We start from the raw sequence: 17667 nt of genomic DNA, 5'->3' as shown, positions 1-17667 counted from the left end.
GTCTTAAGCTCTGTCCACACTAGCAAGGATAAATTTGAAAACGCTCCACGTCCACACTAGCGTTTTCAGTCGTTTTCACAGAGTTGCGTGTCAAAAACGGACGAAAACGCTTACGTTCCAGTACTGTGCATGCGTGAAGCGCAAGACAATTCCACCTGCCTCATTTCTGTCTGCCGTTTCTTTACTTTCCGGCTCTCTGAAACATCGCAGCAAAATGTTGAGGAAAAGCACCGAGTTTTTAAATGGACTAACAATGAGGTGGAGTTGTTGCTGTGAGTAACACAAAAGTACAAAGTTGCAAAAGCGAGTGAGAATTAAAGAATTTGAAGAAAAGCTATCTGAAGCGTGTACAGACTGATATTAATCTTTAATAGGGCTGTCAAAATTGAGCGCAAACAAAACAACTGCTGTATAATGCCCTCCGCTATCTTAGTTTAATTGGTCACATGACTGCATCACATGACTAAAATGTGTCATCGTTTTAGAAAGTCTCCGTTTTTGTTGTCTACACTGCGACACGAAAGAGCATTTCCAAAACGCTGCGTTTTCCTTGAGCAAAAACGGCGTCTCAGTGTGGACTGGAGGCCAACATGGAGAGAACACGGTGCTTTTTCAAATGAAAACCTATGGGCGATTTAGAGTTTCCAATTAACCTATCCACACTAACTTACTAACACTAATATAAACTTGTATTTATATGTAATTTCAAAGAATTTCATTCAGATCACACACACAGAGTCAATCCTTCTGAGTCTCAGTCATCGCCATCAGTGACTGACGCCGTTATGCAAATGAATGAATTACTCAGCCACAGCAACAGTGTTGCTACTGTAAGATGATGTGAAAGAGGGAAATTTTCTAATCTACGTTGCATAGTTGTTTTTTATTTAGCGTCAACCCTTTAACGCCTAGTGTTTTACATTTGATACACACAGTTTTGGTGAGTTTTAGAGACTTCTACAGCATCCATGTGATCTCCCCCCCCCCCCCCCACCGAAAAATGTTATTAGTAAATTACAAAGCGGATTTTTAATCAATAAATCGCCAAAAATGCCAGATGTGGTAAATACGATGCAATTAAGACTCATATATGCAATTTCATATTTTTGTTTTTTAGCTGTCAGAAGATTCAAAAAACACTTCATCCTTTATCCCCCCCCCCCCCAAAAAAAAAAAATTGGCAATTATTTAATCAGGAATTTAAAGGGTTAAGACTGGCTCCATAACACTGAGCCCAGTGAACCTGCATATTTTAACATGACATGTGAAAATGTTTTCACACAAAAAGCACATTCATCTTTGCATTACTCACATTGGCCGTTTCTTTGAACGTCTTGAACCTCTGCTGTTTGAGCGAGAGTCTGCTGAGGGAGAGAGGAGGATCCTTGTAGTCCTCCAGCTGCGACTGAACCTGCTCAATCTCTTTATCGCACTGTGGATTAAAGGCGGAGGTTTGGGTGAGTGGAGGACATGAGGCGCTCTGTTACGCATAAGATGTGGAAAAACTGAAGATGATGAAGCAAAAAAGAAATACGCAGATTACAGAGTGTAGGTTATTTTAAAGTAAAGCAAATCTTCCTCAGATACCTTTTCCAGTTTGTCCACCAACCCCGCCAGACGCCCCAACGCCTCCAGGTCACGACCTCTTTGGTTGGACACTCGGACAAGCCGATGGAGTGCATCGTCCACGCTGTCATAAAGTTTAGAAGTTACGGCAAGAGCAGCTCTGAGAGGAGAAGAAAGAAATTTTGGTTTTCATTTAAATTCTTCGAAATCATGCTGACAGAAATGATCTAATTATAAAACAACGTCTCATGTACAGCACAGAAAAAACCCATCTTGTATTATTGCACAGCTTAAGCCAAAACTCATTACACAGTAAGAACAGAAGAGCTACAACAGGCTTCAGATCATCTCTAAGCTGCAGTCATGCACAAACAAGCTGCATCGCTCTGTCCTTTATTTGATGTGTTTTCTTCTCCAGCTGGTTTTCATTTTATGGCCAAAAACAAACAACTCTGTTTTTGTCAGGAAGATTATTTTTAACCTAAAGCTCATCCTGACAAAATAACCCTTCAATCAAAATTTTAAAAAGCATGGGAAAGGAAAACAGAAGAAAGTTTAAAATATAGTCTTCAAGTCCTGTGCTTAATGTATATTAAAGCATCTTTTCAGAATCATAACATTGTGGGTTGTTAGGTTGTATTAAAAAATAACTCAGGAATGCATAAAATGCCCACAGTACAGCTACTGGATGTTAGAAGGAAATAGCTTTCAGTTCATTGTTGGTAAAGTGTGGCAATAGGCTCCAAGCACAACTTTGGGGTGGCACGACACTCGGGTGGAAGGTCACCAGCTACTTTGTTACATATGTGTGCTCAGCTACCCATTAAAACGATAATTTAATCAGCCAATCACATGGCAGGAACCCAACGAAGTTCAAACTTAGGAAAAAGGCTGATTTTAGTGAACATGGCATGGTTGTTAATGCCAGACGGACTGGTCTGAGAGTGTCAGAAACTAATGATATACTGGGATTTCCCCCACACAAACAGCTCTAAGATTTTATAGAGAATTAAACTCTGCAAGAAAACGTCTTGTTGATGTCAGAGGTCAGTGGAAAGTAGCCAGACTACTAATGAGCTGATAGGAAGGCGGAAGGCTTGGGTGTTTGTCCTGTCAGCAAAGAATAGGAAAATGAGGCTTCAGTTTATATGCAAATCCAATAGTTTCTGTAAGATGACAAGGCATTGAACTAACACTGCTGGCAGAGCTCAGAGAAGGTGTGGCCAATCAATGGTGGAGCCAAATCATGTTCAGCATGATGGTGCTAACACTGACAGATGGCTAAAAATCACTATAAAATCGTGGTTTAGCGTGTTAGCATATGCTGATTAGCACTAAATAACCGGGAGTGTTCGTTTTCCAGGGTTTTTGGCCCCAATATTTTCATTGGATTTTGTTACTTGATTTAAAAAAAAAAAAAAAAAGAAAGAAAAAAGTATAATCCATAAAATAAAAATTCAGTAGTCCTACAAATACTGGATGAATTAGGTGTCTGGTACCTGCAGTCTGGTGACTTTTGTGCCAGTCCAGATGCTCTATTTGTCAATCCAGCAAGCCAGGCCCCGCCCTTCTGCTGCAGCTCAGTTAACCGTTGGTCGGCCAGGACGCTGGCCATGAGCTGCCTGTGTTTGTCAATGCTCAGAGGAACAGCCTGAAAAAGATAAGCATGTGTATTGTACCTTTTGTGTGTGTTTTTATAGAGACTGGTAAGTTACTAAAACACAAATATATCTGAGCGCACACAACGAGTAGAATGAGCATCATGTTAAAGTTATGGACCTTTATGTTGTCTGGCATTGGCTCAGCGTCCATAGACTGCAGTGCTTCTCCAAGCAGTGAGAGGGCGCTCTCACAGCGCTCTGTCAGACTCTCCAGACTCTAAACAGGACAAAAAGAAGTAGAAATCCACACAAACACATGAAATCTCTCTTTCATTCCACCTTTTTTGTAATCCACAGGAGAGGTCAGAAAAAGTCCAGAGGATAGGAAAATGTTTTCAACTGTTTAGATAAAGCAACATAAACTGTGGGGGGAAAGCCATTAAGGGTCCTTGAGATTCTTACGGGCTGTGTTTTTTCTTCACCTAGTTCATCATGCCTGTCTGGAATAATCGACCACCAGCAGACGACCACTCTTTCCCAGCCAACATCCTTTTATTTCGCCTCCCTCCCTCCTAGATGTTCTTTCTCCCACAATACTCCCTCAACTGTCAGAGGTCATATTTTACACTGGAGGTACCCAAAACTCGAAACAAGTTATGAGCTACAAGAACTCCGGACTTTGAGTGGGTTACTTGAGCTTGTTCATTCCAAGCTGTCTGTAAGAAGTTTAAAAATAATAACAATAAAAATACACTAAGGACTTTTTGCTTTAGAAAATTCCTCAGCTACATACAAAAATGGCATTTCCTGTGAATTAACAGAAACTTTCCGTTTTATAATTACAGAACAAAACCTCAAACAGTCGTGCCGACACATTTTTTTCATTTACTAAGGCAGCATGTTTTAATAATGTGAAAAAAAAACGAGACATGCTATCGAAATTTCATTATTTCCTGACAGAAAGGGTTAGGGTTAGGTCAGTGGTCCGACAGCTTAAGATCAAAGTGAGCTGTATGTGAAAAATGACTTTGACATCCCTGATGTACACATGCTGATGCACACGGGAGTAAAAATAGGACAGCAACCCTCTTGTGACTAGAGAAAATCTGTGGCTGCCCAGTGATAGCTTAAATGTTTTGGATTTTAAGTCATTGTGGCAACTAACTAGTCTCCAGGAGGCTGAGCATACAACACCCACAATCTCTGGGCGACAGCTTTTGATTACAAGGAGATGGCATGGGTCACATATAGGAGGAAACATGTCTCCAAACAACCACTATCAGATGGATCGGTGAAGGTTTTGCAATCAAGGTGCAAGTTTTCTGTGACGTGTCTCTTTGCAAAATGGATTTGGTTAGCTGTATTCTGGTTATATTCCTGTTTAAAAGAAAGGTTTTCCAGCTCTTATGTCAAGTAGCTGTTAAATTGCCACTCTGCAGCAACTACATCATGATTTGTGGAGGAATTTATGAATTTCTGTTTCAGATCTCTGAGTTTCTGGATAGACTCTGAATACAAGCCGTTAGTGTGAATTTCTGTTCATCGAGATGGCGACAGGTTTGAAATTTTCACTGATTCATGAGTTAATGACCGTATTATCACAAACAAATTGCATTCAATTGCCATTTTGACCTGATTCAATCACAAACTAATAGCAGACTCTAATTGTTTTTATTGCTGCCCTGATACACCAAAGTCACTTTGAAGACTGCAGCTGACTGATTAATGTTCCTGTTTACACTGAAGTCTAAACTTCGTCATACCTCCACTCTGTGGATGAACCACTGAAAACACAAATGCTATAGTGGAGAATCAAATGTGAAAAGTTCAAGGATGCTTTTTCATGTTTGCATAATCGAACAGACAAAACAGAGCTCCTCACCAGTCTGAAGGCCAGCCAGTCCGCGTGGCAGTGGATAAAGTCCCCGTCTACTTCTTTGGGCAGCTGTTGTTTGTCTACATACTGCTGAAGGACACTCGTTCCTCGCACTGTGTGGACCTGCACAGGAGAGGAGAAACAGTAAGGGGCAGAGGAAGTGACTTTCTTATTGTATGTTTGAGAAGAATAAAAGCTTTTAAGGAAATTAGACCAAAAAAGAAATAAATTAAATCACACTGAAGCCTGGAACATATAAACTCTTATCTGAATGTGTTAGTGTTGGCAATGTTTACTGAGTACACACCAAGTGAAAAGCTCCAAGAGTTTAAAAACATCAACAAACCTGCTGTGCCAATCATAAGTTTTCAAAAATCACCTGTTTAAACCATATTATCAGGGCATGTGGTCACTTTGAGTGAGAGAATAATGCTGACCTCTTTGTTATTTGCGATTCTATTAAATGGCAATTATGGCTAGAGGTTCTGAGAATGGGAGAGAATAAAAAAAAACTAACTTGTATTATGATTTATTTTTTACTTTCTGAGCAGGTACACAACTGGTTACTGAAATTCAACATGGTGCTGACGTTGTAATTTAACTACAGCGTTCACATCTTCTTGGAAGTGTTTGTCGTCGACATCCAAAGTTTGAACACTGCCTGCTTGAAACACAAACCACGTGGCATGACCGATCCTCCCGTGCCTGTGCGCAAGAAAGATTTCTGCTGATCGGTGCAAAGCAATATGCTGAATTAGCGGTAAAACCGAGTTATCTGAAAGCAGTAGATGTTCCAAACGTATGGAAATTGGGTTTAATAGATTCAAGCTCAATGTGAATGTGCACTCCAGCTTAAGCACTTCTGACACTGATCGCATTGCAACAAGGAACAGGGACAATTTATGGAACGTTATTTCCTCTCGCGCAATTTGCATTTCCTATATGAACACTTTTTCCTGTTGACATTATAATAGGCAATAGAATTACAGGAACTTGCTTTCTGCTAATGTTTTCTCGTGCTATTTATCACTGAGCTTTTGACATGCTTTCATAACTTCACATTTATTCATTTTACGGATCTGCAAGTAAAAGAAGTATAACCGACTTAACCATGAGGAGCTTAGTAATACAGTCTAAACATGTGATGTGCATGAGGTCACCTCTGCTCCTTCCAGGGAATGAGAAGGGGACTCCTGCTGCTCTTCCACCAACACCAGAAGGGATCCAAGACCACCGGGGACCGATCCCTGGCACGAACACAAAAACACATGTGCTCGAGCTACTATCACATCTGCAGCCTAATTAAAGCGTGCATGCAAACATTTAGCACTTCCAGTTAACCAGCGTCCTTGTGCTGTCTCACCTGGAACAATTTAAGAGCAGAGAACAAGAGAGCGGAGGGTGGGGCGCGCCTGCTGTCCATTAACACTGTTAAACCCTTTTCTTTGGCTGCAGGCCTGTTGAGGGTGGATGAAGAGAGAGATGTTAAAAATAAGTGTTTAGCTTTAAACCAGTGTAATAGCCATTTTTATTTAGGTATTTTCACCAAACGATGAAGTTGAAACAAACATTTGTTCTTAAACAAGAGTTTTTTGGTCATTTGCATAGAATCACATCATTTCTACCCAAAGCCGTTGAGAAGCTTTGGTTCTGACTTGCCACAAGTAGTAGCAGTTATTGTGCCAGGTAAACTGGCAAGCTCAGATGTGTTTGTGAAGCTGACATTGAGTCAGTTTGTTATGTTTGTCCTCCGTTTTCTGGCACACTCTGTGTTTCCCTCACACCACCTTATGTTGTATTTGGAAAAGTCAAGAAGCGAGTCGAGTCGAACATAATTATGAGGCGCTTTTCGTTAAACAGGCTCGGTCTCGGTGGTATAACAGGAAACAAACCACACAAGCCTAAATATAAAAATGTGAACAAAAAAAGCCAGTTAAAGATTTTTAAACATACATTCAGAGAATCGGGGGAATCAGAGAGCCGAAGGCTACATTTATTGGCAATATCCCCCTGTATTTAAAAGCCATAAATCTCTGGTGACAACGGACGACTAAAATAAACAATCAAAGGAGGAACACGCACTTACCGCGTGATTGTGTGGTAACAGGCCAAGACGCGGGCCATCTCCTCCCCAGAGAAACCCACTTCTGATGCGTCGGCCTCTGTGAAAACCAGAACACGCCCCAGCCTGTCCACTGTACCTGTGGTCAATATGCATCAGGTTAAGCATCGAGTGGGGAAGCCAAGAGGACAAACTAATTCACCGAGGCTACAAGCATACAAATCCATTTGGTTTTTCTCTGTGCTGTAAGCTTGTTGGTGTTATTGATATCTACTAAAGACACTATCTCTACTTTTAAGATTAGACCTCAAACTTTCCTTTTTGCTAAAGCATATAGTTAGGGCTGGATCAGGTGACCCTGAATCCTCCCTTAGTTATGCTGCAATAGGTATAGTAGGTATATGTTGGGGGATTCCCATGATCCATTGAGTATTTCTTTTTCACCTTTCTCACTCACTATGTGTTAAAAGACCTCTCTGCACTGAATCATACTTGTTATTAATCTCTGTCTCTCTTCCACAGCATGTCTTTATCCTGTCTTCCTTCTCTCACCCCAACCGGTCGCAGCAGATGGCCGCCCCTCCCTGAGCCTGGTTCTGCCGGAGGTTTCTTCCTGTTAAAAGGGAGTTTTTACCTCCCACTGTCACCAAAGTGCTTGCTCAATCACATGATTGTTGGCTTTTTCTCTGTATCTATTATTGTACGATCTACTGTACAATATAAAGCGCCTTGATGCAACTGTTGTTGTGATTTGGCGCTGTATAAATAAAACTGAATTGAATTGAATTACTTAGGATCACCATGATGTGAACTTTGGAAATAAAGCAGGTTTTGTTTCAGTACCATAAAAAAATAAAATATTTCTTTTGATACTTGGTAAAGATACAAGCCAGCTATGCAGACTAGAAAGGCAACAAAAAAGAAAAAAGTTACTACTTTACAAAAGTAATTAGAAAGGCTTCACTGAAGCAATTTCACAAATAACACCCAGATAATGTGGGAAAACCCAGGAAGGACATGGTCCAAAGCTGACTTTTCTGATAAGTGTAAAAGTAGATTTTTAGCTCAGGAATCATCTGATTACTGGAAATACTTCTGGTTTTGGGGGCTGCCTGGGTGGAGTGTACAGACAGCTAACAGCAGACCATTTACTGGGAATACACCAGCCTGCAGTGTTCTCACATTGGCACTAATCAGTGCCATTGGACATAAATATTCTAACAGACATGCATCAAAACTGTCAAATAGTCCTTTTTGTTTTTCCCCAAAACTTAGAGTTGATGTTGTGGTAATCACCAATGATGACTTAGACATCTGTGTGTTAAAGGCTGTTGGTTATATGTTCTTGCTTAAATTGCCATTTGCATTTATATATGCAGCTCTGTCAAATAAGCCCTAGAAATGTCCAGTGCACATATCTAAACAGGCCCTTGTTAAAATGTTCTGAGCTGATTATGCAGAAGGCCCTAAAGAAGCTTGCCTGTCAACTTGAGCTTCCCTGACTGGAGAAGGTCTGCGTCCAGTTCCCTCAGCAGGGCGGGCTCTTTTGAAGCATCACCATTCTGTTTGTCAGGTGACGCAGCCTCCTCATTAGAGTGGTTAAAAAAAGATGTGCCCGACTGTCCGTTACACACAGGCAGAGATGATTCAGCTTCTGTGAAGGGACAGAAAAATATACAAAACAGTCTGAGGACAGTTAAGCACACATGACCAAATGTTCGTGCACAAACACGGTTTACTTCAGACCTGCGCTGCTTTTCACTGTGTTGTCTGTCGCCTCGCTATCTGCAGCAGAAGCACCTTCAGTTTGGTCAGCCTGCTCTGCTTCCTCTGTTTGGCTCTCCTTGGCAGTCGGCAGTTTTGTTGAAGCAGTGCAGGTGGCTGGGCTTGGTTGAGGAGTTTTAACCTGCATTTTCAAGGCCTTCTCCTTTACACGACCCCCAGATTTAGCTTTCCCTTTGGCCCCCTTTCCCTTCCTTTTCCTCCTAAACACAAAGCAGAGGAAAATCTTAATGAGGCACACCATAAAATTAATAGCTGCACTTACAGGCATGTGTCACGGTCATGCCACATTGCGTTTTTGAGGCCTTTCTGTGTCCATAAGGTTGCAGCTAAGTGTTATCAAGTTGTGTTTTAATAAAGAAGTGTCAAAAAAGAACACAAATAAGATGAAAGAGTACGATATTTCAGTACCTTGGTGCTCTGAATCCTGCCGTTTTAACCTCTTTTCCTCTGGGGCATACTCTGTCCTCCACTTTTCCTTCATCCTTTTCATCCATGGATTTTTGGTTTGACAAACTCTTCTTTTTAGACCCAGTGTTTGTAATTTCACCACTTTTTGAAACAGCAGCGAATGGTCTCTGTGGTGCATCTGATGTTGGGGTATTAGCCTCACTGTCTCCGCTCAGTGGTTTATCAGCATCCTCAAAAACAGAGTCCGAATGTGATCCGTGATCAGAGTGGCCCTCTACAACGTGTCCATCTTTGTGGTTTGTTGACTCATGGATTTCACCTGTGTCCAAGCTGTTGTTGCTCTTGGATTCTTTACTTTTGTGGTCATCTTTACATAGCTGTGTGTGACCATTGCTATCTCTCTCCTTGCCCACTCCAGGTCTCCTTTCCTTGAATGGGCCATCAAAACAAAGGCGGCGGCTTTCCAGGCCTTCAGAGTCTCTGTTTGTTTTATCTCCTTCATCAGAGTCATGGACTGAGGAGGAGTAAGACCGCCTCCCTCGGCCAGGCTCGGCAACTCCTGGCACAGGCAGTGGCGGTAATGCTTCACCCTTGGCAGCCACAGCGTCTCCTTTGATGCCAAGAATAGCCCGAAAGCTTCCTGACCTTTCCGTTCGCCCATATCCCCATGCTTTTCCTCTGCGAACCTTGATAGCCTTTCCTCTCCTGCAAAGAGGTAGAGTCTTGGTCTTACAGATTCCATGCATCTCTTGGTACCGCTGCCTTGGATCGACTCCTCCATCAGGACCCCCCCTGGGTTCCAAAAGCTCGACATAATCCCCATCGAGCTGAGGTTGTCTCGATGTCCGCCCAAGGCCGTCTTCACTGCGCCTTCGTCGAGGAAGCACACAGTCAGAGTCCAAGCCATCCGGTTGCAAATCCTCATCTTCTTCTTCATCCCAGGACCAGGAGTCTAATTCCCCAGAGGATGAGCCACCCCAGCCTCCGAGGCTGCTACCCCCCTCGCTAGGCAGACGGTTGGACATTAGGCCCAACTCTTCAGAGGGGTCGTGGATAAATTTTGGGTAGACTACCTCCTTCCATGGAAGTCTAACCACACCATCGCATGTACTGACCAGACAGGTGTCAAGTCCTCCTCCAACTTTGTAAAGAAGAGAAAGGAATGCATTTATGAAGAAAAAGTACAGGGTAATTTAAAAAATAAGAAAACACCAACATCAGCTTGACTTGACTAAAATGAGCTTTGTTACATTTCTTTAGCTCTGCTGTTACGTTCTCCCCATCTGCCATCATCACCCTTATATACATAGCCCCCGTCTTTCTGTCCTTCCACCTGGTAAAAAATATGATTCTTCAAGCAACCCACCTGTATTACCCAATCTTCAGTTCCCCAATGATCTTTTCTAACGGTCAGATAAGAGGAATCTATTCCTTACCTTCTCTCTTGTGACCTCGCTCTTTGTTGATGATGTGAAGCCACTCAGTGGTGAACACAAGGGGATGCTGTGACTCGGGCACCAAGATTTCCTGAACAGTCCGTCCCCCAGGAGCCAGGCATTTTAGTGCCAGCCTTGGGCAACGTGTAGAGAAGGGAACCACCTGTAGGTAGAAGTCATTACTGCGCAGAAGCCTCCAGTCCAAAGTGGAAAGTTGGACAACCACTTTTTCGCCCAGGCAGAGAGGCCAGCCAGAGTGAAGGAACAAGCAACCCAGGTACTGAGACTGACACAAGAAAACAAAGAGAGAGTGTTAAATGTACGAACAGAAAATTAAACCTTCATTCAGATAATGTTAGATTTTGCTGAACAAGTCATCTTTCTGAACCCCTTCCGACTGTGTGATGCACTGACCTCATTTTAGAACCATTAGAGTCCCCTCAGTGTGCACAATTGTGCTCTCCCATTCACCCACACCCACACTGGTGTCCGCCTGCATGGTTGTATCTGGCTTAGTTATTTAAATGAGCAGAAATTCTAGAACTGATACCACACGAGTCAACGGTTTTCACAAGCTGAACTGGCCAAAAGCCAGTGCCACATACAAATGTCAGACATGACGTGTGTCCTAAGTGTAAAACTGCTTAGTTAGCAGAGAGTCAATGAGTCAGACAGAAACTTGCAGATGACCAGCTCCTCGCAACAGGCAGCCACTACTAAAACAGTTGGAAAACACATCAGGTGGCTCTGTAAGAACGACAGAATCAATTTCAATCAGTCCTAAATACAGAAAACCCTCCAGTGAATAGTAAAAGAATTTAACTGCAAATTCTGTGATTTCGGGCACAGCAGTGTGGGCCTCTTGTGGGACCCTCTGCACGATTAATCAACTGATCTATTTAGGTAATACACCTTAATCCAAGCACTATTCCCACCTTAATCAGTGGTGTGTCCAATCTATATCCCCTTTCTTAAAGCCTTGAAGCCTAAAACTCATCCAGAGCCTCTCTCTGCTGTTCCCAGTCACGTCTAATCGACTGACACAGGGCTGCTCGCTCCTCTCTCTGTGCCCTCCAGACTCACGAGACGTGATCAAATTAAATTCCTTCCTCAGCCTCTCCTCCATCTCCCCTTATTCTACCTCTGTCCTTTATTCAATTTCTTCCTCTTAAGCCTCCCTTCTGTCTCATTTCGTGCCTGTTCTGTCACTGTGGCAAGCTTTGGGGAAGCAAGTATCTGATATCTGTCAGGGTGAATATTAGCATTAAAAAGCATGTGCAGCTTTTCCTCTCTTAAAAAGTTTGCCTATTTCGAGCCAGTCCACAATCTGTAACTCTCTGTGTCCTCTGGCCCACCCCCTCCTTCTCCCTCAATATGCCCCAGTGTTTGCTCCTTCTTCCCCACCTCCCATTACTCAAAAATTCCTCAATCAGTCTGCTATTGCCTGCTAAACTCCAGCATCGTCTCTGTTTTCACACAGGCACAGTGAATGGGAGTCATGTTCATTCTCTCCTTCGACTCCCACCACTTCTCTGTTACTCACTCTTTCTCTCGCAGCAAGTAACACACTCACATATGGAAGGCATTATTGTCATGACTCACAGTCTAACTCCCATCCCAGGCAGCTCCACTCAGCGACAATGAAAACATAGTTTGCTCACAAACGCTGTACGGGGGTGTGTATATGTGTGTGTATAAGTCTAGGAAAACTGTGGAGGGAAATATGAGAACGTTCTTAGCTACCAATCTTGCACTAAACACTGCGACTTGTTTACCTTTGCGTGTCTCAGAAAGTTCAATATAAAGAATGCTGTTCAATTAAACATCAGGGATTCGAGTTAAATAGACATCGCGCCTTATTTCTTTGTCTCGGTTTGGCTAAGTGTGGCAGAAACAGCAAGAGAGTGACACAAAGTGGAAGTTGCATGTTTGCACAAGGTTTGGACAGTGTATCCTGTATCATATTATTTATATGCGTTTGTGTTTATGTATGTGGGATCCTAAAGACATCACAACATAAACTATTTATTTACACAAGACTGCACTGCATGTCATTCACTCCTGGAGCTTCCGAGGCAGGAAAACCACCTCATTTGTTTGCGAATCTCAAATGTCACCAGAGACTTTCACAAATTTTACCGAGCAGCTAAAGTTTAGGGGCAGACTCGAGCCTCCATAACGTAGTGAACAACTGGTATTGGGTTACGTGTATCAAACTCTACATGTTTTAAGTTCTGGAGTCTTCCTGTCACCAGCTACAGAGACACTACAGGACCCCCGGCATAAAACTTGGACTTGACTGTTGAGAATACAACCCCAGTTTATATTGGAAATCACAGACTTTTAAGCCAGAATCTGTAGAAACCCCAAATAATAAAAAACAATCAGACAGGTTTTCCACTGTTCTGAAATGATTTAGTGAGAAATGTTAAAGACTAGACTGAGGCTTAATTTGTGCTGCATTCTGCCAACAAGATCAATACCAGCAGTTCTTTGTCTCCATCAAACTGCAAATAAATTTAGTCTTATTGGTTCCTTTAGTCGTTTGCTGTCTTTTAAAGTACTTTTTAATAACTTGTCTGTCAATTTTAAATGAATGTTAAAATTGACTTAGCTTAATTTGACCTTTATAACTTGGACTTTACTAAACTTCATGTTGAAATGAAATCAAGACAGTAAGCATCTCCTCATGCATCTGTGGCTAAAACTTCCACGGATGCCACACAGTTACAGTGCTGATAACAGAAGAGATCAAATAATTTGGTTTCTTATCATGGGTATGCTACATAATTGTAAATAGAAGTTATTGACTTACATTTATTTATCTGCACTTTAGAACTTCTGTTTAAGAGATTTGGCGATGTCGCATCTTTTACTCACCTAACAGGTTTGGGTTTATTCTGCATAGCTGAATTTGACAAGGCATTGCTCAGATTATGAACTACGGCTTGACTGCCTTAAATTGTCAGTTCCAATAAGTAAGTTACCTGAGAAATGACCCAAGGACCATTTTAAAGGAATCAAGAAGCTAGCTGGTAAATTTCTCAGACTATACTTCTTGTGTGTGATGGCTGATTCTGTTTCTAAGTATTCAGCTTTGTGTGTGTTCCATTCAAACAGTGTTTGCAGTTTAGAACTCACACAGGCATGCTGCTGGAGTTTGTGCAGGAGGTGCTTTGCAGGTACGAAGTAGTCCAGGAGATAGCGAAGACTGTCGTGTTGATAGGTCGACTCCAGGACTGAGAAGACCTGGACAATGGATGCAAGACTCGGTAAAAACACTTTGGAGTGAATAGAAAATTAAGCTATTCTCTGAATATCAGATTCTTAGGCACTAAACAGCATTTACTTTAGCAACATTTTTTTTGTGTGCGTGTGTGTATTTTTTGTCTATCAGTGGATTTGTAGAGGGTTTAATTTCCCCTTGAGTGGAAGAATTTGCTCAACCCAGACAGCATATGATCAGTAGTTAAAGCAAGCAAATCACCAAGGCTGTTTAATTTGATCCCTCTTGTTGTATCAAACAGCTTTTTCCATGGCAAGAAAGAAAACTGACTGGAAGCTATGTGACAACTTGGAAAAAAAAAACAATTACAAAGTAAGTAGAGTAACTCTCAATGGTTCAAGCCGTTGCTAAAAAATCTGTTTGTATCCAGAATTTTAAGGAAACAAAGCACCGAAAGCTAAATTAATGCTAGATATAGTTAGGGGTGCTATAATCTAAGAATATTTGGTTATAACTGACTAGATTTGCTTGTGTTATCGAAAAGTCAAGGTGTTCTTGTTGTAGGGTTTCAAATAGGGTTTCTGGTAGAGCAAAGATATGGATAACATGTGCTTAATGGCAATACTGGAGTAGCAGCATTGAATAAATCACAAGCTTGTGTTTTCAGTTAAACTCAGGTTTAAGGTTTAACTTCGCACTTGGTTAGGTTTGGAAACTGCAAACCTCGTTGGATAGTTAGTTAAGATTTTTTTGTTAGATTTAGGCATCAAAGTCTCTTCTGTAAGACTTGAACACCAAAGACTATTTGGTTAGGTTTAGGTACTAAATACTTCTTGGTTAGACTTCTTGGATAGATTTAGGAACTAAAACCTTCTCTGTGAAGTTTAGGTAACAAAGACTACTTGGTCCAATTTGAAAAAAGAAAAAAAGAAATATCTAAGCTGGTTACTAAAAATACTAAAAACTAAAAATTTGAAAACTAGATGGAAAGTCTGTGCTATCCATACAAACCCAACTGCAAAAACAACTCAAAATTTGGCAAATTTCATTTTATTCCTAGAATATATAAAAACATTTTAAATGTTTAAAATGAGCAAAACATATTAGCTCATTTTGAATTCGATTACAGCAACACGTCTCAAAAAAGCTGGGACACCGCCATGTGTACCACAATGTAAACCGAGCTGCTGGAATCGTGGGAGAGGAACATTGTCCTATACTTGTCTACTGGAGGATTCTAGCTGCTCAACAATCCTCGGGTTTCTTTGTTGTGTTTTTCATTTCATGATGCTCCAAATGTTTTCAGTTGGTGAAACGTCTGGACTGCAGGCAAGGCTCTTCAGTACCCTTGTACTACAATGGCACACTATCTTTATAGATGCAGTTTGCTGCGCTATGCAAGGCCATCCCTGAAAAAGAAGTAGTCCGGATAGGAGCATGTGTTGTTCTGAAACCTGTACACAAAGGCTTTTTTCCCCGCTAATACTGACTATAGACATTTCTGTGCATTTACAGAAGCTGTCTGTTTTGTAATTACATGACAGTACAGGCAATGGCCTACACATTTTACACTGTTATTTCCTACAATTTAAGAAACAGATGTCTTTCATTTACTACAACAGCATGTGGACAGAGATAAACTGTTGAAACTGCACTTCTTTTACTTGTATTAAGAAGAAGAATATGTAGTTAAACCCGATTAAACTTCTTTTGCTGGCAAAAGGGAACGTGTTTGACATCCCTGCCATAGAAGATGGCAGCCTTTCTGGATCATGTTCACATATGGCTTCTTCTTTTGATAAAAGCGCTTTAACGTACATTTGCAGACGGTGATTTCCATGACAGGCCAGAAGATGACAGCCATTCAATATGGATTTTTTATATTCTGATTCTCTAAAAGGCTCTTTTTATATCCAATCGTGTGACTGACCAGTAGGTAATCAACCTAATTAGTTGTAAATGTTCTGCCAGCTGTTTCTTTTCAGAACCAATTACTTTTACTTTTTGTTGACCCTGTCTCTGTGACCCTTTTTGAGGTGCTGCTGCAATCAAATTCAAAATGATGTCATATTTTCATGAAATAGTAAAATTTCTGTGTTCTACTGTGAATAAAATAAAGCTTTAGGAGGTCATAGCATTCTGTTTTTATTTACGTTTTACACAGCCAACATTTTCAGAATTGGGTTTGTACATCACACTGTCTTTGTCTACACAACCCTTGTATATTTCCCTGAAGACGTGCACTGGGATGAAGTTGTGCGCACTAGAGAAATCTACCTGGGAGAGGAGGGGTGGGGCTGTGCTCTCAAAAGGAGGATAAAGTGATGAGAGCGCCCCCTGCACGCAGTCCTCCATTGCCTCTGAACCCTGCGAGAGATAAAGAAAGGGTTAAAAAAGGGGTTTAATTCATCACCGGACACTGAATCAACTGTAATATCCGTTTGTGTTGAACAGCCGGCTCGTGTCTGTTTTTGCTGACGCCCACACGTACACATAAATATACACACATGGTCGGCTCTGAGCTTCCTGCTGTACGGCCTCCAGAGTGTCAAGCATTTCCTCCGAGGCCCAGTAAATGTAGAAACCCCCCAAAACAAAGGTGACTTCACTTCAGTGTGTTAACTCCCTAATACTTAGCTGCACACACACACACATCATAGCACCGGGCAGGTCAGTGAGTTGGAGCATGGAGCACATAACACACTTGGTGTTTATTTTTGTTGGCATGGTAACCTGTAAACCGCCCCCCTCTCCAACTTCTCTTTTTCGCTCTCTACTTTAACATTTCCTCACTGATCCTCCAGCAGCTTCTCTTTCTATTTTATTAAATTTTTTACATCATCTCTATTTTTTTAACCCAACTTTCTTTCTTTCACCTCCCGCCGATTCTCTGAATGTCATCTGACAACAATTACATTGAGATTCTCTGCAACAGCCTGCATAGCGTGTTGAATATCTGCAAAAACCAAAGCAATAGACAGAAAGCAATAAGTTAAAAAAAAGGCTGAGGAGGGGAGAACAGAGTGTGTGGAAAAAAGTGGAGAACAAGAGAGAGAGCCAGGAATGAATGAGCTGGTGGTGTTGTGGGGGCTTTTATGGAAGAAGACCTAGGTTGAACTGTATTTCAGTATTATTTTTTGGGCTTGTTTTTGTGTGCAGAGGAGAGCTGAGGTTTAGCCACAAAGGAGGACAGAATGAGTCGTACAAGAAGGATACCATTTGAAATGTACCTCTTACACAACTTTTTGACTGAAATGCTCTCACAAAATGAAGCAATCAGTTTAAGAAAGATTAAAATATAAAGTCATATCTTATTTGCAACTGTTTTCGATCCAGATCTTGGGAAAAATAGTTGTGCTATTAACTAAAAGCAACAAGGAAAAGAAATGGTGTGGAAAGCGATTACTGTATCCTGCTTTTCAAATGCTGAAAATGAAAAACAAAGTGCATGTGAGATGGTCACAACAAGTCAACAGTATAACTGGGTGGAGTGCTGTTCTGCTGAGGTTATTCAGGGCTGCTCTGGACAGATGTTCGGTTCTGTTTCCTAACTAGTCTTTTGGCTAGAAAGATCATTTCAGTCTGTTTAGTTGAACCCCTGTACAGAGTGGGTGAAAAACTCGACTCTGAAAACCAGAGAGAAGTCAGACACAGACTGCATACGAACATGGCTGTAGTCACCGCGATGTCATGCATGTTGGTGTTTT

The 17667-nt window shown here is 41.5% G+C and overlaps 1 protein-coding gene across 2 annotated transcripts in view; it reads right to left on the bottom strand.

Moving 5' to 3' along the window:
* The window catches only part of arhgef40 (Rho guanine nucleotide exchange factor (GEF) 40), a 49309-nt gene that overhangs the window by 20760 nt on the left and 10882 nt on the right, over positions 1-17667 (bottom strand). Inside the window, exons 2-15 of one of the 2 annotated variants that reach the window (XM_080874478.1) lie at positions 16238-16327; positions 13876-13983; positions 10735-11020; positions 9299-10439; positions 8852-9090; positions 8586-8759; positions 7130-7244; positions 6407-6500; positions 6204-6290; positions 5050-5166; positions 3346-3444; positions 3066-3217; positions 1588-1726; positions 1313-1432 (exon numbers count right to left, since the gene is read on the bottom strand). In XM_080874478.1, the coding sequence (XP_080730604.1) occupies positions 1313-1432; positions 1588-1726; positions 3066-3217; positions 3346-3444; positions 5050-5166; positions 6204-6290; positions 6407-6500; positions 7130-7244; positions 8586-8759; positions 8852-9090; positions 9299-10439; positions 10735-11020; positions 13876-13983; positions 16238-16327 (2961 nt within the window). The remainder of the gene's footprint in view (positions 1-1312; positions 1433-1587; positions 1727-3065; positions 3218-3345; positions 3445-5049; positions 5167-6203; positions 6291-6406; positions 6501-7129; positions 7245-8585; positions 8760-8851; positions 9091-9298; positions 10440-10734; positions 11021-13875; positions 13984-16237; positions 16328-17667) is intronic. The other variant, XM_080874479.1, reaches the window with a different exon arrangement.

This window comes from Rhamphochromis sp. 'chilingali' (genome assembly GCF_963969265.1).
Source record: "Rhamphochromis sp. 'chilingali' genome assembly, chromosome: 1".
NCBI lineage: Eukaryota > Metazoa > Chordata > Actinopteri > Cichliformes > Cichlidae > Rhamphochromis > Rhamphochromis sp. 'chilingali'.
The sequence above is the reverse complement of the archived record's forward strand: the minus strand, read 5'-3'. Positions and strand labels throughout refer to the sequence as shown.